At 36.5% G+C, this 25923-nt stretch overlaps 3 protein-coding genes across 4 annotated transcripts; all 3 read right to left on the reverse strand.

Moving 5' to 3' along the window:
- Positions 1–697: 697 nt before the first annotated feature.
- On the reverse strand, positions 698–4145 carry LOC148913993 (chymotrypsin-like protease CTRL-1). Its single transcript, XM_089038390.1, has 7 exons — positions 3998–4145; positions 3467–3664; positions 3038–3244; positions 2644–2964; positions 1874–1957; positions 1153–1257; positions 698–858 (listed from the first exon to the last, which is right to left on the reverse strand). The coding sequence occupies exons 1-6, from the start codon at positions 4050–4052 to the stop codon at positions 1154–1156; spliced, it is 969 nt and encodes a 322-aa protein (XP_088894516.1). The 5' UTR covers positions 4053–4145; the 3' UTR covers positions 698–858; position 1153.
- A 2710-nt stretch (positions 4146–6855) lies between these two features.
- Positions 6856–10266, reverse strand: LOC148913994 (chymotrypsin-like protease CTRL-1). 2 transcript variants are annotated; one of them, XM_089038401.1, is made up of 7 exons: positions 10110–10266; positions 9636–9833; positions 9149–9361; positions 8594–8911; positions 8481–8519; positions 8042–8146; positions 6856–6963 (listed from the first exon to the last, which is right to left on the reverse strand). In XM_089038401.1, the coding sequence occupies exons 1-6, from the start codon at positions 10162–10164 to the stop codon at positions 8043–8045; spliced, it is 927 nt and encodes a 308-aa protein (XP_088894527.1). In that variant the 5' UTR covers positions 10165–10266; the 3' UTR covers positions 6856–6963; position 8042. The 2 variants fall into 2 exon arrangements, with proteins under 2 accessions (XP_088894527.1, XP_088894531.1); XM_089038405.1 differs by lacking the exon at positions 8481–8519.
- A 1168-nt stretch (positions 10267–11434) lies between these two features.
- On the reverse strand, positions 11435–16884 carry LOC116307994 (chymotrypsin-like protease CTRL-1). Its single transcript, XM_089038414.1, has 7 exons — positions 16797–16884; positions 15483–15680; positions 14565–14777; positions 13640–13960; positions 12956–12982; positions 12069–12173; positions 11435–11531 (listed from the first exon to the last, which is right to left on the reverse strand). The coding sequence occupies exons 1-6, from the start codon at positions 16849–16851 to the stop codon at positions 12070–12072; spliced, it is 918 nt and encodes a 305-aa protein (XP_088894540.1). The 5' UTR covers positions 16852–16884; the 3' UTR covers positions 11435–11531; position 12069.
- Positions 16885–25923: the final 9039 nt, after the last annotated feature.

The following is a 25923-nucleotide window of genomic DNA, read 5'->3' on the forward strand; positions in this document are numbered from 1 at the left end:
TTACTACGACAGCCATGCAGCAGAATCCCTTGCACGCTTTCTTTTATTCACTGATGAAATACATGTTGCATGAATTAAAATTTTGAATAAGAAAGCCAAGCATTTTGGTAGTGGTAGTTAAATGATGCCAACGGCCTAATTGAAAGACACTTAAAGTAAGTGGCGTGTCTTGCCATCTCTAGCCCCGGTCCGAAAATCTCTAGCCTTTCGTTAACTTGAACTTGGGACCGCATCCCGTAGACTTGTGTCACTACAATGTTACTCTGGATATCGTAAAGCCCTGTTATTTTGAACCATTTTTCTGATTCCTGGAGGGTTCAAAATACCCGGCCTCCAAAGTACAAGCACGGCCAAAAACATTGATGGGAAGTTTCAATGGAAATGTCATGCAATGTATTTGAAGCCAATTTGGACAAGATATGAAATCTTAAGTCTAACATATTTTGAAAAAATGTATCTTTCTTAACCACGTTTAATTCGATTTGTCATTAACTTCAAATTTGAATACATACAATTTTTTTTCCCCAACTGCACGATGATCTTTTCAGTAAATGTATACAGACTACGATCATACGCAGAAGTTTTTCTTTCGCGTCGCTAAATTGATCGGATATCTTTTCCTAGTGTAACCTTGCGCATGCGCGCTTCTTTGCAAATTAACATTTATTGACCGGACACATGAAAAATGCTCTGTACGTAATGTTTTTAAAGTACTCATTTTTATTGGTAATTCTAACATATTTATAACTTTTGTTTTCCAATTTATTTTATCTAGCATGACTCTTGCTTTCTTTGTAGATTGACTTCAGTCAGTGGCATGGTCTTCAACTAGTATCCCAATCTATTTGACAGTTAGAACTGAAAGGAAACAAGTTTTGGATAGAAAAATTAGAAGACAATTTTAAGAATAATTTTAAAAAATATCGTAAAATCTACCAATAAATCTGAATCTAGTCGCCCATTGCATTCTATGCCACAGCCAAAATTGTCAATTATTTTCTATTCTCTCTTGTCAAAACGAAATACTTTCCACCGTCAACGACCATATATATGCTATTTCTGAACGACATAGATTAAATCGTTGTTTATTGAGCGAAAAACTGAAACTAGGAAATTATAATTATAATTATAATCAACTATACTTCTACAAACCTCAACAGAGTCTGCAGGTTCTCTTGCAATTTGCTCTCACATATGGATGATAGGAACAGTAACGCGTCCACATACGACATCGCCTGTCTTTATCTTGGCAAGAACCTTAAAATAAGAAAGGTATTACCATACAGATTTCAATTATAATATATATCAAACATTAATATGTTTGGTTGTCTCTGATTTAATTATTGTTAAGTATGAGTTTCGACCATTTACCAACATTGGCCTTTATCAGTAAAAATAAATCAAAACATTTGTCCTGGAAAAAAACCTTTTCAAATTTATTATTAATTCATGATTTGTTACACCAATAAGATGCATGCTTTAACTTCACAAGCTTACTATCACAAGATACCCAATCCAACACGGATATTAGCTTGATATTAATTCGATGGATTTTGTTCTAATTATATGCTTAGCATAAAATTCTTCATTAATGTGTTTTGAGAAACCATATCGAAATTTCATCAAGGGATCCCTAACACCCCTAGCAAAAACACAAAACAATTGCTTTTAAAATACATATATTTCAAAAAAAAAAAAAAAAGGTTGACGAAGCTTTTCTCACACGTTGCATACATTCACATCACCCATAGTGCAGTTCGGCCTTGGTATGCAACAAGCGACATTCAAAAACAAAAACCCAAAAAAACTACACCAACATTTTCAGAAATAGCTGTATCAATGATAATGATATTCTAATAAAATCAATACTAACCTGATCCCCCACTGCCACCTCCGCCACCTCCGCCTCCACCGCCTCCACCGCCTCCACCACCACCGCCTCCACCGCCTCCACCACCTACCAAAAGGTAATAAATTAATAAACAAAACTCTTACAAAGTCAACCAATTATTTGTAAAGAGAAAGCAGAACAGAATATTCTCTTTGCATATTTGCAAAAGAAAACAGATTCTATCAAAAACTACAAAGGAGGGGTGGGTTGGGTAGCTAGGCACTCCCTTCAAAGTTGAAAAATAACAAAAATAAAGTATTTAACGTAAAACCTAAAAATGATGCTATGTGATGTCTTTCTAAGTAACGGTCACTACCCTTCAAATTCATCTGGGCGCGCAATTCAACTAGTGCGTTGAAATAAAATATAATGTGCTTGGCTAATTGTCAAAATGCAAGGGGCCCATCCTTTCCATTCTGGCTGCAGTTTTCCCTCTACATAATGATTGGATAACTTTGCAAGAGTAGCCCGCTATGCAGGGACGCGTAGTACGAATGCATAAATTAGTGGTTTTCATGACATGAATAGAATGAAGGCATTTAACCCCTGAAATAAAATAAAGAATACTAGTTAACGTGTAATAGCCAAAAAGACGCAAAAGAAAACAATGGAATAAGGTCTACTAAAGTGTATTAGTGTAATATCTATTGCACGGGTTAAATACCTTCACTCTAATCAATAAGAATAAGAATAATTATTAAATGGTACGCTGAACATGCACAAATGATGTCTGAGGATCACAGTAAATATACCTGAGCCGATCTTCTGGTTTACCCAGCCGACGAAGGAGCTGACTCGAGCAAAGACAGTGTAATGATCAGTACGACATTGACTGTGTCCCCAGCTGACAGCACCACGAAGAACCCATCGACCACCCTCGTTACAGACAAATGGTCCACCACTATCTCCTTGGCAACCACCTCTGCCTTGTCCACCGGCGCAGATCATAGACCTCGCATCTACAGGAAGGAGTCTTCCGTTAACGCGAGAGCAAGCCTGGTGACTGGCAACAGGAAGCGCGGCTTGTTGGAGGGTATTAGCAGCACTTCCACCACCAACAGTACGGCCCCAACCTGGCGACAAATAAATGCGAATATAAGCCACCTATAATAAGCAAGTAACATTATCATCAGATAGTTTACCTACCAGTGATAAAACATTGTGATCCCACTTGGGCCTTGCTTCCAGATGATGGCAGACAGACAGTGTTGACCCTGGAGCTTGTTTGGGCTGGTCGCGACAGTTGAAGAAGAGCTACATCGTTTCTTAAATTTTTGTATGCTTCGTGTACGAATAGCCGACGAAGACGGAAGGATTGTTGGACAGAGGTTGATCCTGTTCGCCGATGAGCACCTGCCGAAGGAGTTCAAAAATAGTTAAGTTACGTTGGTAAGTAGTTCTGTTCTAAGTTATTCATATTGCAATCAAACATTCAAACTTTCTAGATGTTAAAATTTATGGCTAAGAATGTCTTCGTCTTCGTCTTCGTCTTCGTCTTCGTCTTCGTCTTCGTCTTCGTCTCTCCTATCTTTTTATGCATTCATTTTCTTATCTATTCATTTACAGTTTACTAACCAACAACAACGGTGTAGCCACTTGGTCTTGGGTTTCTTTCCACGCAGTGAGCTGCAGTGAGAACCCAGTCAGGTCTGATCAGAGATCCACCACAGATGTGTCTTCCATTCACACGGAGAGAAATCTGCCAGGGCCAGGCGTGTGGCTGGGCGTTAACTCCATTTACCACACGAGCACTATAAGGTTTGGCACCACAGGCTGAAAAAAGTACAATATTTTCTTGAAATTTCTTAGGCTGCTTAACCAATTTCAAGACGTACATACCGTATGGCAAGGCAGACAAACTACTGAATATAGTGTAGAAGAAAAATTTTTTTTTGAATGTGCCACTTTAGGTGCATGGGCTTTTATTCCCGTTGTGAATTCAAAAAGAAGAGGTGATGCAAACATATGCTAGATATCAAATAATTGAAAAAGACAAAAAACTTAGGGAAGGGAATGTACTAATAAAGTGTCAAAATAGTAAATCACGGCAAAAAGTACTTTTAACAATAGTTTAAATCTTGTTCGAAATTGTATTGTGATAAATACCTTCAGAAAGAGATGGCCCTAAAAGGGCAAGAACAAGACCAAGAGCAAGTATCATGTCTTCTCGAAGAATGTATTCCTGCCCAACATGAAGATCTCTCTAAAACATACCTCTCTTATATCCTATTTGGCAAAGACAGCTGTGGTGTTGGAACACAGGTTCAGCAAACTATGTTTAAAAAAAGAAATGGAAAATGTCTAACAGTAAAAATACTGATGTTCAAATGCCAGAACTGGTTTAACAGGCCATCATTTGGAAGATAATAGAATGTGTTTTTAGCGCAATTTTGGAGACTTCTGTCTTTGACATGTGTCAAGCAGCAGGTCTAGGTAAGACCCCGACGCAAGTTTGCATTTGCTGCACTTTAGGCAATTATTGATTCACCTTTAAGAGTGTTTTGTTCTTTTATGGATTTAAGTCTTAGCTATGACAGCATAACATGTCCTTTGACTTAGGAGCCGATCATGAAACAACTATATTTATTTACTTTTAAAATCACACACGTAATCGTCATCACGACAATTTGTTTGGTCTTGAACTGACTTTGGAAAATCAAGTAAAAGTGTACAAAACTTGCTTCAAGAAAGACAATTCAATTTATCAAAATTTTTTAGTGTATTTACATTTGTATAGCGCACGATCTTCTCGTACAATTTGGAATTAATAGACACTCGTAATGCTTTGAAAGTTCTTTAATTGCACTCGCCTTTATCGTGCGATTTTTTGTTTATAGTTCACTCAACAAAATTTCAGTAAAAAATGCGAAGCGACGCCGTTCATCTTTGTCTATTTGGCGGCCGATTTTCAGTCCATCGCACAACTACTGAGATGCATAAAAAACATTAGTTCTTACGGCTTTAAAATTTTATTTATATGTTTTCTAAGTACAAAATGATAGAAAATATTTATTTACACATTGTTGTGGCCGTGTTGCCATAGCGACTTAATTTGGTACTCCTACGGAGTACAACTAACGCTATAATTGTACTCCTCTCGACCAATCAGAGTCGAGTAATTTTGTTGAGTGTACTATAAAGGAGCTAATACAACGTATACTACGTAGCGATTTTTACGATCCCATGATCAAATTGTATCAAACAATTCATTTTGGTTTATTTAGTACGCTTGTTATGTAGTTAGGAGTCTGAGATCATGTCGCGTAAGATCAGACAGGAATTAAGTGTGGCTGTTCGCTCGACTAGCTCTCATCTTGGTATCACATGTGAGTAGAGTTTGTTAGGTCTCTCGCTTGATCCTGGGGTTTTACTCCAGCCAAAAATTTCATCCAGGCAATTTCATTTGATTTGCCGTGTCCTGGATTTGATCGGCAAGAGATTGTTTCTTAATAAGCGTATCAATAAAATTTGGAAGTTTTTTTAAAAATTTAATGATGATAATAATAATAATATTAATAATAATAATAATAATAATAATATATAAAAACTTGTAGAGCGCTTATACAAGTCTGTTCTAAGCGCTTTGAAAATAAATGATGATGAAAATTTAATTTAAAATTAAAATTTAATCCTTAGTTGTTTATTTTTAAATCATACGGACTCGTTTGGAATAGCACTTGACTTTGGCTCTCGGTAAAACATGGTTTGGTTGGTAATGAGTTTGTTTCATCACGTATAAACTTATTTTTGCTAGCGACACCAAAATCGTATTCGCGCTAACATCACGAGTTGAATGGGCTTTGTTTTCAGTAACTGTACTGTAGATTATTATATGACCGTGAATCTTAGAGCCTGGACACTAGCAAATCGAGCAATCTGATTGGATAGATCGCATTGCGGACTGGTCTAGATTCTCCGGTATTAACCGGTCCGATCGCATATTAATCTTACGGCTAAAACATTTTGTCCTTTTCAATGAAAAGTGGTCATATGATAAAACTCTTATCAACCGAGCTTGGTCGGTCTGTACGGGATAATCTTGACCTCGGTCGGGTACAGACCTCGGTCAAGATTATCCCGTACAGACCTCCCGCTCGGTTAATAAGATCTAATTACTGAATCCTATTTTATTTCAAAAGTTTGAGATGCCATTATCTAAAAATACTACCAAAGATAGAAAGAAACGTTTACAAATTGGGCCTCATGGGGCTTGGCTATGATGACTTCTTCATGCATTGTTCCTCTAATCGGAAATAGCTAGCTATTGGCCAATCAACGCGCCAAAAAGTTCACAATCGTGGTAAAATGTTTTGGCATATTTAGTAAAAGCACTTAATTCCAATCTAGGAGTTTGCAATCTTCTGCGAAGTTGCTTGAGCACGGTGCACGCACATTTGTTATGAACCACTTAATATCTACATGTAAGTATTTAAATCTAAGGACAATATTAGCCGCTCCGAGTTTGTTGGAAAAAAATTGGAACTAAAATCGAAAATAGACGCCATTTTGAATTATTTCCCCTAAAACGTAGAGTCCCATAATACACTAATGCCAACTCGACCCGGTTTTTTCCCCCTACCTCGGAACGGCCAATAGCGTGGTGTAGGGATGCTACTGCTCCACATTCGTATTTGAAATCAAAGCATAGGGAATTGAATCCGGCTCTGGAGCCTATGCAATGAGTAAAAAGTAACACACTTTTTTTCTGAAACGGGTTTCGTTTCTGAACTCAAAGTTTCATAAATCCGAGAAGGAGGGTGACATCACACGCGAAAAGTGGAACAGCCCAATCGATGCCCATGGAGCCCATTTTTAATTTTAAAAAATGGTGATCTTGATAATGGTGATGGGGATGATCTTCTCAATGATAATTATATTGTCACCTTCATCAGCAAAAGGCTTTTAAGGGCTGCATTTAAAACTAAGACGCTAATGCTATATTTATCGTAGACTTAAGGCAAACATTATTTTTTCAATGAATCAGTTTATTTATTTCATTAAAATGAGTTTTTCGTATTCCTTGCTTGAATATTTTTTCTTGAGATGTCATTTTCCTGAAAGTGCTCGGAAATCTGAGTAGTAAAGTAACATTATTATAAACATGATCATAATTGTAATTATGGCAAGGAAAGAAATACTGCTTATCTTCAACTCGTGCTAAAATATCGATTATCATTTTATCAAAAAAGAAAGTCAAATAACGAGAACCCAAGTGATAAGAAGAGCAAGAAGAAGAAAGAGCAGGCGAAGGACGAGAAGAAGAGAAATAAGAATGATAACGATGATAACAAAAGAAAAAAAATTATTGGTGTTGCAAGGCACCTGAGGCATGAAGACAATAAAACTATCCAAGGATACAGTAATGATGAAAAGGTAAATTATACACCGTGAAAAGATGAAAAAACTTACTGACGTTTCGGACGCTAGTCCTTCGTCGGAGTAAAAGAGAAAGAAGGACTAGCGTCCGAAACGTCAGTAAGTTTTTTCATCTTTTCACGGTGTATAATTTACCTTTTCATCATTACTGTTTCATTAGAAACACCGACGCAGCTCACACTAGTTTTTAGCTAGTTATATCTTTCTATCCAAGGATAATGAATTTTAGGCTAAACTATACCCGTAAACCTAAAAAAACTGACCCTAATCCAGAATAAACCAAAAACGACCCTATTAGCAACTATTGGAAAACTTATAGACTGCACAGTTGTCAGGATGTCTTTTTATGTCACTTTATTACGCTTTTTTAATGAGAAGCATATCTTAAAAGCAATTGAATTTGCTGGTAGTTGGAATAATATGAGAAACACCAATACTTCTTACCATTTTGTCATAAAAACATAACCACGCCACTCTATTCTTTATACATTTTTAGCATTTGTTTCCTCGGCATCCCATGTTTCAAGATGGCCGCCGTATCAGGAAAAGGATCTGTTCTACAAACCTCAGCAGAGTTTGTAGGTTTTTTTTTTTCTTTTCTTTTTTTTTTTTTTTTTTTGCAATTTGCTTTAACAAATGAATAAGAGAGAAAATCTTTCCACCGACCGTGTGTTTTATTTTCTTTATTTTCGAGTAAAGACTGTTGTTTATTGAGCGAAAAACTGAAACTAGAAAATTATAATTATAACTATAATCATCTATACTTTTACAAACCTCAACAGAGTCTGCAGGTTTTTCTGCAATTTGCTCTCACATAGGGATGATTGGAACAGTAAATTGTCCACATACGACATCGCCTGTCTTTATCTTGGCAAGAACCTTAAAATAAGAAAGGCAAAGATACGAAACAATTGCTTTTAAAATACATCCATTTCAAAAAAAGGTTGACGAAGCTTTTGTCGCACGTTGCGTGCATTCACATCACCCATAGTGCAGTTCGGGTTTGGTATGCAACATGTGACATTCAAAAAATACTACATCAACCTTTTCTGAAATACCTTTATTAATGATAATGAGGCATTATCATACAGCTTTTAATTATAATATTTATCATATATCATATATATCAATTTTATTAATTTTTTGCTTAGGTGTAAAGATATATAGATATATATATCATCATCATATATATGATAGTGATATCAACACTCACCTGATCCTCCTCCTCCTCCTCCTCCTCCACCACCACCACCTGTTAAAAGGTAATACAATAAAAATCAGTAACAAATCATTTCATTTGAATGACAACGGTCAGTGTAAAAATACCTGACATCTTTTGGTTGATCCAACTAATGAAGCTGCTGACTCGAGCAAACACAGTGTAATGATCAGTACGACATTGACTGTGTCCCCAGCTGACGGCACCACGGAGAACCCATCGACCACCCTCGTTACAGACAAATGGTCCACCACTGTCTCCTTGGCAACCACCTCTGCCTTGTCCACCGGCGCAGATCATACTTTGTTCATGTACTGGGACTAATCTACCATTGACTCGAGAGCAAGCCTGGTGACTGGCAACAGGAAGCGCGGCTTGTTGAAGGGTATCAGCAGCACTTCCACCACCAACAGTACGACCCCAACCTAGAAAGTATGGATGATAATACTTTTAACGTATCAGCAATCCAAAATAAATAAATATTTTTATTGAAGTGTCTAGTCTTTTGAGTGCTTTCGCACTAATGGATGACACTTTTCACTCACGCACACTACTACTACATTCAATGTTCTATGCACACGACACTTCACTCGCATGTTGATTTGAATGCCGGCAAGTCAGCAAATTAAAGTAACTATCTGTCAAAAAATCGTCAAAGATACCAGTGATAAAGCATCGTGATCCCACTTGGGCCTTGCTTCCAGATGATGGCAGACAGACAGTGTTGACCTTTGTGCTGGCTTGAATTGGTCGCTGCAGTTGAAGAAGAGCAACGTCATTTTTCAGTTGCCTCATGTTGAATCCTTCGTGCTTGAAAAGTTGACGAAGACGGAACGTTTGCTGGACGGCTGTAGATCCTGTCCTACGATGTGCTCCTAAAAATCGATTGTAAAATATTTCGAAGTTCATATCTACATCAGTGCGGAGAAAATCTTGAAGGAATTCTACTATTTCATTACTATCGATATGACAAATTTGATAGTAAAACCTCTTTATCCAAAAGATAAATAAGATAGCGTGATAAAGGACTACGAAATCAAAATGTCAAGGGCAAAATAAATAAATGTAAATTCAAATTCAAGTCTAGTTGAATGATTTTTTTTTTTTTTTTTTTTTTCTTGCTCATTGTCGTGACAGCTTTGTACGCACCTACAACGACTGTGTATCCACTTGGTCTTGGGTTTCTATCCACGCAGTGAGCAGCAGTGACAACCCAGTCAGGTTTGATCAGAGATCCACCACAGATGTGTCTTCCGTTCACACGGAGAGAAATCTGCCAGGGCCAGGAGTGTGGCTGGGCATTTTCTCCGTTAACCACACGAGCACTATAAGGTTTGGAACCACAGGCTGAAGAAAGATGCTTTCATTAGGTTTTACAAGAATATTAATAAAAATCGGATGCAAAAACAGTTAAAATGATAGAGTATAGAAAACTTGAATGGCAACGTTCACAGTGGTATAATGATTGCTATGATTGCAAGTACTTTTCAAGAAAGTACTCTAGCTTTTTGGATATTTAGACATTGAATTATTACCATTTTTTCCCTTTTTAAACATGGATTTACAGAAGAAAAATTTTCAACATAACTTATAATTCCCTGATAACCAATTCAATAAAATTACCTTCAGAAAGAGAAGGCCCTAAAAGGGCAAGAACCAGTCCAAGGCACAGAATCATGGCGTTTCGACTGTCTTGTTAACCAAAAGTTTAACGACGATAATGTGGTTCAATGCTGACCTGTTTTATATACCCGTTATGTGTATCAGCTGCATTCGGATTTTGCAGGCTAAACTAACGTTTACGACTGAGAAAACTTTTAAAAGTCTAGAAGACAAAAGTATTTGACGAGGGAAAGACTTCCAAGTTGAACCAGCAAGTTAACTTGATGTTGCTATGTTTGCCTGTTTAAGCAGAGTAAATTGTGCAGCTTGAAGCCTGAGCAAAGCTTGCCAAACAACAAATAAACCAGTAAGAAAGGTTGTCAAGTTGTCGTTATATGGTCAAAAGGGAGTCATTTATTCATTTCAGATGTCTTTTGCCTATAAAAAAAGGAGAAGAATTGGCGGACTTACATTCATGACGATTCTTTAAGGTATCAGGGTACCCCTAGCGACCATTGTGCATTCAACTCTTAATAACACAAAACCTTTTAATCGAAACCTCAACAAAGTATACATTTTCTGAAAGCTGAATAAATGTAGAGACTATTCCTTTTTTCCTTTTTGTAAAATTTTTATACGCTCTTAAAGTTATGACTCTGCTATATCACCGGTATGCAAGACAAATTCCACGTTAACTTTGGAAATAAGCAAAAAATCAAAAATCGGAGACACGCTTTTGAAGAACAACTATCCAAAATGACTTCCTCAAAATTTCAGTTAAATCGGTCAAATTTCCTTTGACATCGGACTCAAAATGTACGGGTAACTGAACGCAAAATCACTTCCGAGAAAAACGGATAATCACTTGATACCTTTCAACCTTCAAAAACACTTCAAATTTCATTATCGATACCTTATAACAACCTTGGGGCAATTGATCGAACAGATTATGACTTCAATTTAGCATGTTTCAAATGATGATCTAGCCAAGCCCAGCTGTCCTAACAAGTACGTATGCGTGATTTGTATGTCGGGTTCCAATGAAGTAGCATCTTTATCGTGTCGTTTATAAAGAGTCTATAATGGAGTCTATAATGGAGGTTGCATATTTTTATGCAACCGCGGCGAGGAGAAAAGATTTGGGCGGAATTCGGATTAACCTGATGGCAGAGTCACTTTTCACTTTCTTCCGAGCAAGAGAAATCAAAAGGATTCTCTCCCAGCAAGGCAAATTTAGAGGACGGTGAACCGTAATTTTCCTTTATTCAATATTCATTGTCTTCTATCTTTTTAAGTTTATAAATGCGTAGAAATTTTTCATTCGATATCTCTTGTTTAATGCACTAACATGCACTACAAGTGTGCTATTTCTTTTTATTTTCAAGCAAATCTTACACAGTTCAAATAATCCTTCCACTAGCAAACATTGAGACCACAGAATATCTGAAAAGCAGGAAAAACATGCACTTTATTAAAAACAGCACATTTCAAAGGGATATGTTGTAGAACATTGACTAGACTTGACTGACAAAACATGGACTGACAAAACATGGACTGACAAAACATGGACTGACAAAACATGGACTGACAAAACATGGACTGACAAAACATGGACTGACAAAACATGGACTGACAAAACATGGACTGACAAAACATGGACTGACAAAACATGGACTGACAAAACATGGACTGACAAAACATGGACTATCTATGAGTTGTGTGACACATTGCTTCGCAACTCCGCCCAATACCGAATATACTTTCTCCTAAATAGCTGTCAATATTTCGTGGTATTGTCGTCTCAAAATCGTAATTAGTTTATAAAATAATCTAAATTAAGGTGTGAAAAACCTATGAAAAACCATATTTTTGCACCACAACGAAAAAGCTTCATTTGGGCTTGTATAAAATATCTTTCAAGAGGTACCCGTTTGCTCATGATCGAGGGAAAGAGGGAACCAATCTTTTGATGATAAGTACCTTAGCACAGTCTGCAGGTCTTTCGACAGTTTGCTCTCACATATTGGCGATAAGAGCAAAGGTTTGTCCATCCTGGACAGCGCATGTCCCTATCTTGGCAAGAAGCTGTGAACAGATAAACCATGGCATGAATGACAATTCGAAGATACTTTACGGACACTTTTAAATTACTTTCATATTATTTCATATTATTTTTTATACTAGTTTAGGTCACCATGCTCTATTTGTTTCATAGACCCAACCTATATATTACGGACACCTCTATGTCACGGACACCTATCAGTTACGGACGCCTGCATATTACTAACACCTCTATGTTACAGACAACTCTAAATTACGGACATCTCTAATATTACGGATAAATATCTAAGTCCCAACAAAATCACCATGCATTCTTTGTTTCATAGACCCGACCTCGACACAAGAGAAAAACGTTTGCGCATGCGTGCACTTCAGCACGTTTTCTAAGAATTTTGAAGAGTTTGAGTGAGAAAATGAATGTTTGTTTTCTCCAAGTATACAAAAAAGTTCGACAGTATACTTTTGTCAGACCAAGATACTGTATTAACAAACACAATATGAAAGAATTAGACTTAAGTTTCAAGCATAGACACTAAGTTTTGGCATTTTGTGAAGTACAATTTATCAGGCATGTTTGAAAGTCGAATTTACTTATGTTTTGACTAATTTGCATACGGATTCAGAGCATGCACAGACGTTTTTCACTCGTGTCCCTGACCTCTATATTACGGACAACTATTACAAAATCCCCATACGTTTTTTTTGTTTCATAATTGTGACCTCTATATTAAGGTCACTTTTTTCTGGCGTCCTTTGGTGCCCGCATTAAAGAGGTTGTACTGTAATTAATTGGTTATCGTACTTACATCCTCCTCCACCTCCGCCGCCGCCGCCTAAAAACCAAAGAAAGAAAGAGCATATTAAATTGATGTATACGTTTCATCTATATTAATTTTGCCTTAAGTTTTTGTCCACGTTGACTAACACCAGATTTTAAAGTGCGGTCTCTGCCTTGATTCGAGTTTTTTGGCACAGTGTTCTTTATTTGCACTCCCTCTGCAAAGGTAATTCCAATATGTGGCTGTGCGTGCCCTTACTTTGATCAGCCCGAAAACTGTTTCAGTGGAGCTCAATCTGTGCTTTACCCCTACCCTGACTTTGATCAGCACGCAACGCAGTTTCAGGGCGCACTTCTGTGAGTTAGCCCTGCCCTTTGACAGGTATTTGTCTGTAAAACGTTTATCAATAGCGTTGAGTGTAGTTCGCTCTTCCTCGCCTCTTTCGAAATAGGATTTCACATGCATACCCCACCGAGGCCGGGAATCGAGCTTGGGTTGCATTGCCGAGAGACAAGTGCACGCTCTCAACGCTTCACCACGTTCCGGCGTGAACCCAAGTGTGGGCAAAAAGTTTTAAAAAGCAGCATTCAATTAAAGAGTTTTTTAAATTTTTTTTATAAAGGCTAAGCAGTTGGAGTATTCCAAAGAAGTACATTTGAAGTTTTTTTTGTTTTTTGTTTTTGTATTTTACACTTCAATTGCCTTACTTACCTGCAATAATTTGATCAATCCATTGCCTGAAAGTGCTGACCCTAGCAAAGACAGTGTAATGATCAGTACGGCACATGGAATGTCCCCAGCTAACGGCACCACGGAGAACCCATCGACCACCCTCGTTACAGACAAATGGTCCACCACTGTCTCCTTGGCAACCACCTGCGGCTCTTTGACCGCCGGCGCAGATCATGCTTCTTGTATCAACGGGCACCAAATAGCTGTTTCTTTGAACACATGCTTGATCATTTGCTATAGGAAGGACAGCTTGCTGAAGAGTGTCAGCTCCCCTGCCTCCGCCAACGGTTCTTCCCCATCCTACACGATGTAAAAACGAATAAAAGATATATTGCAAGTATTATGAAACCTATATATACTTATTTCGATAAAGTTAGTCACCAAAAACCTAGAAAGCTGAGATCACTGAGGATCATGGGAAACAATTCATTTCAAACAAGTAAAGCTTTTTTGATACAAACTGCAGCTTGAGGATGCTCAGGAGAGGTGAGACTATAACTGGTAAAATATGAGCAAGTTCATCAACAGTCATCAAGCGGTTGAAACATGTAAAATGTATCTACCCATAATCCTTGTCGGCCTCAGCTTCATAGCTTTTCAGATGACTAACTTTATTGAAATAAGTATATACGGTCTGCTTTAGATATCAAAGCGGTAGTTTCGATTAAGTTTTAAGCTAAAAGTTGTGACGTATTTACTTGGTCCAACTGCTCACAAAAACCATCAAGAACATGGACCTTAGTGTTGAGACTCAGTGTTAGCGTCTTTGTATTCAACGAAAACATTTCCGTGTCGAAATGAACTATCGCCTAGTCTCTAGCCCTGAGCGTATACATTCTAAGGTATACGAGGTCTTAGAAACGTGAAACATACGCTGACTCAAAAAGAAGAAACGTTTACAAACCAGTAATGTAACACTGGGTCCCAGGTCGCACGCGGCTTCCTGCAGATGGCAGGCACACAGTGTTGACTTGAGGGCTGAGTCGTACTGGACTTGAGAGTTTAAGTAGGGTGACGTCATTCCTAAAATGCCTCATGCTGAATCCAGAGTGTTTAAATAGCTGTGAAACACGGAAAGTTTGCTGAACGTTGGTCATTCCACTCTGACGATGAACACCTGAAAAAAATTTGGAAATTATTATGAATTCGAGCTTTGAAATAAGAAGTTTTTTTCTCTTTAAGAAAGTAACAGAATAATAGAAGAATAGAGGCTTTGCACCATTACGTGATAGCAGCCATGAGAGGAGGCACAGCAATAGAGTCTTTTCACACTGTGAGACTGAAATCTTTCTCATGTAAATTAGATTAGACTAAAGCAAGTAACAGAATAATAGAAGAATAGAGGCTTTGCGCCATCATGTGATGGCAGCCATGACAGGAGGCACAGCAATAGAGTCTTTTCCCACTGCGAGACTGAAATCTTTCTCATGTAAATTACATTAGACCAAATTCCATTATTCCGGCTCCCTATCATGGCTACCATCACCTGATTGTGCAAAGCCTTTATTTGAAGGAAAGGGAGGATTTTAGGAAAGCATAAATGCCAGTGGCATCAAGAAAAAATAAGCCAAGAGAAGGCGGAAAACCCCGCAACCCAGCATGAGCTTTCTTTGATGCTATTTTTACAATTATTGATACTATTTTTAGAATCATTGATTGAATATTGCCTTACGTTTAACCAAAACATTTTAAAAGTAATTCTTTTCAAAACTCAGCAACAACAACTGTGTGTAGAAATTACTATTTTTAGGATCATTGATTGAAAGTTGCCTTAATTACGTTTAAACAAAACATTCTAAAAATAATTCTTTTCAAAACTCACCAACAGCAACGGTGTATCCACTTGGTCTTGGGTTTTTATCCACGCAGTGAGCTGCAGTGAGAACCCATTCGGGAGTTATCAAGGAACCGCCACAGATGTGTCTTCCATTCACACGGAGAGAAATCTGCCAGGGCCAGGCGTGTTGCTGGGCGTTAACGCCATTTACCACACGAGCACCAAAGGGTTTTACCCCACAGGCTTAAAAATAACATTACAGCATATCAATAAATATAAACTGGAAAGAAATGTAAGCGAAACGAATGAAACAAAACAAAAGAAAAGAAATAAAAACGAAATACGAATGAAACAAAACAAAAGAAAAGAAATAAAAACGAAATACGAATGAAACAAAACAAAAGAAAAGAAATAAAAACGAAATACGAATGGAACGAAACAAAAGAAAAGAAATAAAAACGAAATACGAATGGGACGAAACAAAAGAAAAGAATAAAACGAATACGAATGGGACGAAACAAAGAAAAGAAATAAAAACTAAATACGAATGAAACAAAACAAAAGAAAAGAAATAAAAACGAAATACGAATGAAACAAAACAAAAGAAAAGAAATAAAAACGAAATACGAATGAAACGAAACAAAAGAAAAGAAATAAAAACGAAATACGGATGAAACAAAACAAAAGAAAAGAAATAAAAACGAAATACGAATGGGACGAAACAAAAGAAAAGAAATAAAAACGAAATACGAATGAAACAAAACAAAAGAAAAGAAATAAAAACGAAATACGAATGAAACAAAACAAAACAAAAGAAATAAAAACGAAATACGAATGAAACAAAACAAAAGAAAAGAAATAAAAACGAAATACGAATGAAACAAAACAAAACAAAAGAAATAAAAACGAAATACGAATGAAACAAAACAAAAATAATCAACATAAAAAAATAATAATGCTAGGTATGAAAACCATGTACATAAACGTAATACCTAAACAATGTATAAAAAAGAAGAAGAAGAAGAAGCGAAAAACGAAAATCATTTTAAACTTTTGCTGACGTGAGATAAAAAATAATAATACCCATAAATAGCAAATGCGTAGTGAGTTTTTTCATTTCAATGACTCAATCACAGCCTTAGTCCGAAAAACCAGAATGTTTGACTAAAGGCAAAACTCTTTCAAAATATCGTAATATATATATATATTTATTTATTTATTTATTTTTTTCTGACGTACATTTTACGGGTATGACAACTCTCAGAGTTTCAAATATTTCCTACCGTACAAATCTTAGGTGCTAACAAACGAGGCAATGATTCGTAAATCATGTATATAAATAGGAATAAGAACTCTTACCGTTGATATAAGATGGTACGATACACAATAGTGTTAATCCCACAACAAGCATCATCTTGAACTAAGGAACCACTTGGTGAATTTGAAACAGAAACTGCGCCCTTTTATAGGGTAGATTTTGAAAAAAGGTTACAGCTGATTCATCATTTTGTAGAATAACATGATGAAAAACGTGAAGATGTTACAAGCTGCGTATGCATAGATGTCAAGTGTTAATACAGGTGAATATAAACAAAACAATTATGTCGACCCTTACTGTCCTTGCATGCAATTTTATCACTTAGATAAGATTAAAGGTCCGGGTTTTTTCATATAAAATCTGTTGAAGTTGAAGTTTATTGGCAAAATAATGGAGTAATATGGAAGACACTAATTAGAGCATCCGAGCATCCGGGCAATTGGGCATCCGGGAACCTAGAGAACCCATATATTTATAGACCCCTTGCAGCACGTTGAAAAGTTTATACTCGATTTGGAGGAAATGATAATAGGTTTCCAATTCTCTGGAGACGGAAATTCTTTTGTTTTGTCCTCCAAGTTGAGCTGCTTTGACGTTACATCCAAAGGGTTTTATTGGTTTCAAGTTGCCATTAATAAAGATTTTCGTCTTCATCCCGTTAAAGTTCAACGTTGTGTCAAGACTATTGAGACAGTTGATTCTAAACCAAATACACTTGCACGGCTGCATATCGCTTTCCCTATTCAACAAGTGAATAGTGGGTGAAATTTAAAATATCCGTATGATGAGCTTTGTATGATCCTATGTTTTATTCTGTCGTAAAACCAGTAAGGAATAATACTTTAATAAATTGTATTCGTCTCGGGGCAATATTTTCCCCTTTTTTTATTTATTTATTTATTTTTTTTTTTTTTATTTTTTTTAATCATTTTATTTATATTTATTTTTTTACAGTCCATGTTTTATTCCAACATAAGAAGACACATCAATATGAATGAGACTCAAACAAAAGAATCTAGGGAATCACATGTTATCAGAAATGGCTAAACAATACACCAAGATGAATTTGTCATATTTGTTAAAGGGATTTTATTCATTTGGCTCGTGAAAAATATTTTACATTAAAATTGAACGATAAAAACATGTTAAAAATGTGACGTTTCGACGTTGCACAACGTCATTATCAAGTCAAAAATGAACAAGAAAAGTAGAATATATCTGATTATGTTGTTATTATATATCTATTTTATATCTATTGTTATTATTTCTATATATATTCTACTTTATTCTTTCTTCTATATTATTCAGTTTTATTATAAAATGTTTAAATCGTGAAAAATAGTAAGCATTATACATATTCAATTCACAAATTAAAATAAGGTTGCATCTGCGTTTTTATTCACATGTTTAGACCATCTTCAGGGTTTAAAATGGCACGTTCAAAATCTGTTTAAATAATTTACGGAAAGCGCGTTATCCATAGAAAATAACGACAACGCAGGATTTAAAAGGAGAACTTTGTACTGTACGTTCTGGACCAATCAGAATCAAGTGATTTTATATATCGACTGTACTATATCAATATATGTTTTCGATTATCATACTTCACAATCGAATTCTGCCCGAAAATAATGCAATACTTGTGCTATATTTTATGTACACTCCTACTTCTACTAACTTAAAAAGAAAAAGAGGAAAAAAAGGGGAGGAAAAGGAAGGAAATGCGAAAGAGCACTATTTCTTATGTCATTGTTCCCTTATTACGTCTTGACACCATTTATTTAAAAACCATTTTCGATGCTGATGACTCAATGTTCCTCCTAACTAAATAACCTTGCACACAACTAGAATAGTTTAGTAACAAACTAATTTCTTAACGCAAGTAACAAAGGCTATATATTTTGTAATCAATCCTTTGTTTCCTTATTATGCCGTGACACCACTTATTGAAATAAAATTTGATATAGATGGCGCAAAATATTAAAAAAAAAAAAATAGTGCCCACAACTAATTTAAACTGTTTATTGACAATTTAATTTTTGGTCTACCCAAAATAATGATTCCGCTTTTGCTAGAAATTACGTATACTTCTAGTTTTACTTTTCAAATAAAAAAAGATGATAGAACTTTAATCATTTTCATGTTACCAAATGCATCCCCGCCAATCGATTCTTTGTTTTATTATTATTACGCATTGTGCCACTTATTCAAAATTCGAAATTTCTTTCAATATTTTTTACTTTTCGATACCATGCGATGCTGTTGGCGCAGTTGCATCAAAAACCTACTACACACAATTAGTTTTTGTAACAATTTATTTTGTTAACACAAGAAATAAAGGATATTCAGTTAACAAAAAAATCGCACAATCTTAGAGTACAATGTGGAATTTATAGGTACGAGTGATGTTTTGAAAGTTTTCAAAATTGGACGAGATTTCGAGATTGTGCGGTTTCCTATAATATTAATTTCTCGATGCCATGGGATCGATGATTAAGTCGCAGTGCATCAAAGAACGTACGACACACAACAAGTCCTATGTTTTGTTAACACACTTATTTTTGAAGGCATGAAACAAAGCTTGTTGATACCATAAACCGCGCCCAATATGGCGGCAATTACATCAAATACAACCACACAATAACTTGTCAGCAGGAAAAGGTCAGAAGATCATTAATAATGTATCAGTTTCTTCTACTTCGTAATTAAAACTATATATTTTCTTGCGTACATATCTAAAATTTATTTTCGAAGACTATTAGTTTTAACTGTCAGTTTTCGTACCGAGAACCAAAAATGATTGCCCTTCACTTATTACTTTTCATGGAGTTCATCTTCAAAGCTGGTAAGTTCAGTTCACTTATTACTTTTCATGGAGTTCATCTTCAAAGCTGGTAAGTTCAGTTCACTTATTACTTTTCGCGGAGTTTATCTTCAAAGCTGGTAAGTTCAGTTCACTTATTACTTTTCATGGAGTTCATCTTCAAAGCTGGTAAGTTCAGTTCACTTATTACTTTTCGTGGAGTTCATCTTCAAAGTTGGTTAGTTCAGTTCACTTTCGACTTATTGCGTTCAAAGTCGTTCCAACCCAATTCAAAGCTTTTTTCCAACTTACCGTAAATTAACGCTTGTTTCTAAATTCTTCACGCGTCTTACAGCACATTTATCTGTAGTTTCTGATGGTACAATTGAATTTTAATTTCAATGTACGCATGCATTAACTCGTTTAGCCAAGTTTTTAAAAAATCATAATAAATTGTAATATAGTATCTTACGTTTGAATCTCTTCAGTCTCAACTTGCTCTCCAGAAAGAAAAGAGTTTGGAGCTCCCATCAATAAGACGGTCCTATCCGGGCCAGTTCTCCATTCCTTTGCTTCTGTAGGCGAGATCTCGTGCCAGTACAACTGTCATTTTCATTCCCTCTGTTATCAGTACAACTTTCAACCAACCGTTGTGAGCTACTTGGGCGCTCGACCGATTTAAAGATCCGAAAGAAAGATGGATGGAAAGTTAGAGTACAAAAGGTAAAAGTGTTGTGTCATTGCGCAAATAAATTACCAGATTTTTGTGCAAGAAAATCATTTTTCGGAACATTTTTTGACGTTGAACACCAAAAAGTAACTGTTATATAAACAAGCTTTCGTATCTGATATATCATTAACATTACCCTTTGAAAGCTATCACAGCAAAGAATATAGAAACAAAAAAACAAAACAAAAAAAAAACACTATTAAATAAGGGATCAACAACAAGGTGCACAAAATCAGCAGTAACGGGTCCCACACTTTCCTTGCTCTAATCGAAATTGTATCAATTTTTAGTGCGATTCCAGCGTTTGTCAGAATGGTGGTACATGCTTGAATGTTGGAATTAAGTGCATGTGTCCTTATCCATGGAGTGGAGACATTTGTGACAAACAAGGTATTACTTTGGATTTTCAATCCGGAGATTGTAAGTTTTTCTCTATTTTCAGCGGTCTCAACTGATACAAATTTAAGAGAAGTGATTAGCATATCACGCATTTCACTTCAAGCCTGCTTGAAGTATTTTAGCTGCCTCGCTGTACTCCCACGACATGAAGATACTCTACTTATTTATTCTTGTTTCACTGTACTATTTCACCGTTGCCGCGCTAATTTCGGCCCTTTGGAGAGTTTCGCCAGGGAGTTTCTTCTCCCATACCGATACTAATAGAACAGTGAGTACAGTGAGACCATAGTTAATAGAGGGGAATGGTTATGAAACCTATTGTTATAGGTCTTTGTTCACTTTTTTCAAGCGTGACCTTGCACAATCCTTTGTTTTACCGTTGTTTTACTATTGTTTGTAATGGCTGAGTGAACAGACAAAAATATTTCCTTTGACTGCTAGTTCAAAATACTTAAAGATTTGTAAGAGATATTTGAATATTCCTTACAACAATCCCATTGACAAAGTTTATGTTCACTTATTTTGCAATTTCGGATGAGCATAAATCAAACATTGTGCATGGCCAAGACCGGTTCAACATCAAAAGCGAACAAAGACCTATAACAACAGGTTTCCTAACCATTCCCCCCTATTAACTATGGTGAGACCGATGAGTGAGAATAGAATACCACTAACAACGGGATCGTACTGTAGCCCATATTAAATGGGAAAACATTGAATCAGAAAAGAATAAAGTCTAGACGGTGCTAGCCGAAAAACCGTGGGCACTTGGAAATATCCCTACACTGTTCTATTGTTCATTAGCCAATCACAATTGACTTTCTAGCCACAAGATAACGGAAAATTAAAAATAACGCTTTCGATTGGTTAATAAACATTCTTGACATATTTCTAGTCGCCCACGGTTTTTGGATTCGCACTGTAATCTGTAAGGTGAAGAGACCGCTCGCAAACATTGTATTCCGCTTAACCGTGTCGAGTGTTATACGAACCTTTTATTTATGTTTACTTAATTAAAGCTACGTATACAACCATAATAACGGACCCAATAGCGCAGCGCACTGATTCTAAAAATAGCTTAAAGATTCGGACAAACATTGTATTCTGTTTAACCGCTACGAGGATTATACGAACCGATTTTATTATTTTTACTTAAAGTTACGATAATAACCCAGGTAAACTAAGATCAACTGCGATCGGCTGTGAAAATTATCTCCTGAAAGTAAACTTGTAAGTTTGTTTGTCCGAATTTCGCCTTTGTCTTCGTTTTTATAACGTCACGGTTGCGCTGCACTATTAGAGAAATATTCTACTGCGATCGGCTATGAAATTCTCTACTGAAAGTAAAGTATAAGTTTGTTTGTCTGAGTTTCGACTTTGTCATCTGGGCGCTGGGCTTTTAAGAACTGAAATCGTCTCAAAATCCAATAGCTGCATAAAGTATTCGGCCTAAATATGAATTTCCCTTTTATTTCAGCTTTTCAGAAGGTCAACGCAAACCCCGTTTGCTATGGAAATAAAGGGGAGTCGTATGGAGCATTCAATGCCCCCAAAAAGGGCAAAGTGGTCGAGTAAAGCTGGTCCATGTCTCTGGATTCCTTGAAAACGGTGGGTACTCGGGAAAGTGGGGATACAAGGAACTAAAAACCCTAATAACCAATGAAGCAAAACAAGTACTTGTCCCGCCAAGCTGGATCAAAAGGAATAAATATAATGGATTTACCCTGCCTGGATTTGACAGAGATAGTCCAGAATTAATCTTCGAGCACTATGACGAAAGGTTTTCTGTGGAATCAGGTCAGGCATTGCGTGTTTGGGGAGGTGAGGATTTGGCTAATGCGGGTGAGAGCAATAACGGTGAACAATTATCATGCATTCGACATATACTTTTCGTATGAATAGTGAAGTAAAAATGTCAAAATAATATCGTCGTTTACACGGGTTCCCTGTCGTTTTAATCGTTTTGGTCTTTCTTTGTCGACAAAGCCCAGGTCGCTTAGCTAGATTCACGACGATGGACAATGTAAAGTGTTTCTTCGCTGCTGAATATCTGCAAATTTTGATTCATTTAAATGGCGGGGAAATAATAATAATAATAATGGGGTTCTTATATAGCGCATTTCACATGTTCTCAATGCGTTTTACAATTATGACCAGTGGAGGACTTTACGGGCTGCATATTCACCAAAAAAGAAACCTTTGTGCACTTTCAAAAAAGGTAAGCCCGATATCAAATATGGAAAATGAATTGAGGCCATACGAACGACAATTTTATTTAGTGGGAGAAAGTTTGATTAAGAAATTGAGGTCGTTTTAACACTTGTCGTGTCATGGCAACAGTACATATGGTGACCAAATGGTTTGTGTTTTTGTGCTTCCCATATAATGGCCTACTTGCACACCAAATTTTAAGGGTGGTCAAAAATTTTAATTTCCCATTTGCTCGAGTCTTACAGACTTACAAACTCTACTCTTAGAATTTACGAATGGATGTTTCGGATATAGAACTGACCATTCCAAAATTGTAAAAAATGACCAGTTCCTAAATAATGGGAACTATAATTCTTAGATAGGAATTGCATGTGCTTGTAACAACTCGCTAATTAAAAAATAATAAATGATGTGAAGACACATACACATTTGAGGAGCTTCTCAGCATGTGGGCACGGCCCAATTGGATTACTTCGACGATGTGGCTGCCATCTTGAATCGCAAGGCATTATGGGATTCCCAGGGGTCGAAACAAAACAAAGATGCAGAAATGACGACCCCACGATATTTGGGAAATCTCCTCAGTCACGGAACTGTATGAAGACACACACACGTCTAAGGAACTTCATAGCATGTGGGCACGGCCCAATAGAGGTTTTGTACCATCACATGATGTCAGCAATGACAGGAGGCACAACAATAGAATCGTTGTCCCCTGGATAACTGAACTCTTTCTCCTATCCTTTAAATCAGATTAGAACAGATTCAATTCACCTTTTCGGCGCTAGCCGTCACGTGGTATAAATTGTGTTGGACTGTGTTACAGTCACCAAGAAGTTCGGACATTGTTCTCGGATTTCTGTACAAATGTACTGACTTTAAATGAACTATTTGCCTGGTTCGTTTAGTTAATTCTCTAAATACAAGTGAAATATCATTTTTCTAACTTGATTGAAGCTTTTCTTATTGCTGTTAAGAGAGCTAACTAAAGAAATCTATCTAAATTTTCTCTTTAAACTCAGTGAATTTGTATGGGAATCCGAGAACGATGTCCGAACTTTTTGGTGAAGGTCACACAATCCAACAAAGTGTTTACGACGTGACGGCTATCGCTAAGGTGAATTGCTCCTGCCTCCTGTCATGGCTGCCATCACGTGATGGTGCAACGGCTCTATTGGACTACTTCGAAAATTACGGCGGCCATCTTGAATCGCTAAGCATTATTGGTCGCCCAGCAAGAAAGCAAAACAAAACAAAACAAAGATACTGGAATGACGCCCCATGATATTTCATAAATTTCCTCAGCTCTGGAACATTCCATTATTTAAATTAATCTATTGTCAAATTGTCGTCGTGAACCTTAAATGTCCAACGACGCAATTATCGTAACAAAACTTTGTGTATTCGTAGCAATGCCTCGTGATTCAAGATGGCCACCGCATCGACGAAGTAGTCTATTTCAAACAAGCTGTTCTTGTGTCAGTTATCTTTTTTTCATTATATAGAGTGAAGACATTAAACCCGTGAAACAAAATTTAATAGTTAAGATGTAATAGTCAAATAGCCACAAAAGAAAACAAAGGAATTAGCGACTACTAACGTGTATTAGTCTAACATTAGCCTGCAGAACAGGCGTTCTTTTGATGGATTTGAGAGGAAGAATCGGGGTTTTGGGGTTCCTGTTTCGACCAAGGGCCCGCGAGAAAAATGGGACCTAGCAAAAAGTTTCAATTCTCGCTCGTTCCTTAATTCCCCCAAAACCCCGGTTTTTCCCCAAACCCACAAGAACGCCTGCTTTGCAGGCTAGTCTAACCTTTATTTAACGGGTTAAATGACTTCACCCTATCTTGTTCTGCATATAATTTTTCTAAATATTTTCAGCCTTTCGTTTTTTCTTGTATAACATAACAGTTCCACGACAATGAGTCAAATTTAGACAAAAATAAAGAAAAGCTTGGGTGATATGAGTTAGTCATTAATTTTTGTAGCTACTGCCTTACGGGGAAGTAATCCCATATGAATTAATCAAATTTTAGTGCAGAAAGGAAAATTTTTGGGGAGGCACGTGTTCTTCCCTCCCCCCTCACCTACGCTAGTGACAGCAACAGCAGCAGCAACAACAGCAACTGCAACGAGAAAACAAAAACGTAAAAATACCTACTCCCCTTATTATCGCTTCTGTCAGTTTAACAAACGGCATCTTGGCCAATTGTTTTCATTAGCCCTTTCAAATAATTTAGAAGAATAAAAAAAAGATTTGAAAAACTTCTTACAAATAAAACTACTAAATAAAAATTCCATGCTTCGCTTCTTTTTGCCTTAGCTTCATGATCCGTTTTCCAGCATTTTTTAAAAGACTTCTATAAAAAAAATTCTTGATAAAAGACAGTATAAAATTTATTTATCTGTCAAAATCCTTTAATTTGATTGAAATTTAGCATTCATTTCTTACTGTCAGGAGTTTAAAGTTGATAGAGCTTTAAAGTTGTGAAGTATTTCCGGGTCCAACTACTCTCAAAAACCACTAAAATAAAGCGACAAAAATGTTCTCAACGATTTAACAATTATAGCTTTGCGCAACAAATCCTGTGATGAAGAAAAAGCAAGAAATATGTTTATAAAACTATTTTTCGTTATGCACCTGGAATCGTTTTTTTTTTTTTTTTTTTTTGTTTGTTTTGTTTTGTCGTTTTTTTACAAGTGACGTCACACTTAAAAGCTCAGGGCTGAGTTGTACGAAGCCTGGATAGCGCTATCCGGCGGATAAACCCTTATCCAGTGGATAAGTCGATGCTGTTATCCAATAAATTTATCCACTGGATAAGATTTATCAGTTGGATAGCGCTATCCAGGCTACGTACAAACGAGCCCTGCAGTACATGACAGTTGAGAGCGTCGAGAAGCCAAAAGAATCATGCTAAGAAATACCAATCATGCTTTGGTATAAAAACAGGGTTGTACTAGTAACCTAGGGGATTGGGTATGGATATATATTGTGAAAACCAAGTGAGAGGTATCGGAAGAG

This window comes from Actinia tenebrosa, unplaced genomic scaffold, assembly GCF_029948245.1.
Source record: "Actinia tenebrosa isolate PJP-AT-01 unplaced genomic scaffold, QUT_ActTen_1.0 PGA_scaffold0__85_contigs__length_37466705, whole genome shotgun sequence".
In the NCBI taxonomy this organism is placed as follows: Eukaryota; Metazoa; Cnidaria; class Anthozoa; order Actiniaria; family Actiniidae; genus Actinia; species Actinia tenebrosa.

What these genes read in the sequence shown, in the direction of transcription:
- LOC148913993 (XM_089038390.1), bottom strand. Translation starts at nt 4,052, where the DNA reads ATGATACTTGCTCTTGGTCTTGTTCTTGCCCTTTTAGGGCCATCTCTT. An exon ending in TGGCTACACCGTTGTTGTTG is followed by an intron (nt 3,245 to 3,466) that starts GTTAGTAAACTG and finishes CTCCTTCGGCAG; the next exon opens with GTGCTCATCGGCGAACAGGA. An exon ending in ATCACAATGTTTTATCACTG is followed by an intron (nt 2,965 to 3,037) that starts GTAGGTAAACTA and finishes ATTTGTCGCCAG; the next exon opens with GTTGGGGCCGTACTGTTGGT.
- LOC148913994 (XM_089038401.1), bottom strand. Translation starts at nt 10,164, where the DNA reads ATGATTCTGTGCCTTGGACTGGTTCTTGCCCTTTTAGGGCCTTCTCTT. An exon ending in AGGGCCTTCTCTTTCTGAAG is followed by an intron (nt 9,834 to 10,109) that starts GTAATTTTATTG and finishes ATCTTTCTTCAG; the next exon opens with CCTGTGGTTCCAAACCTTAT. An exon ending in AGGAGGAGGAGGAGGATCAG is followed by an intron (nt 8,147 to 8,480) that starts GTGAGTGTTGAT and finishes TCTTATTTTAAG; the next exon opens with GTTCTTGCCAAGATAAAGAC.
- LOC116307994 (XM_089038414.1), bottom strand. Translation starts at nt 16,851, where the DNA reads ATGATGCTTGTTGTGGGATTAACACTATTGTGTATCGTACCATCTTAT. An exon ending in CGTACCATCTTATATCAACG is followed by an intron (nt 15,681 to 16,796) that starts GTAAGAGTTCTT and finishes GTTATTTTTAAG; the next exon opens with CCTGTGGGGTAAAACCCTTT. An exon ending in CGGCGGAGGTGGAGGAGGAT is followed by an intron (nt 12,174 to 12,955) that starts GTAAGTACGATA and finishes ATCTGTTCACAG; the next exon opens with CTTCTTGCCAAGATAGGGAC.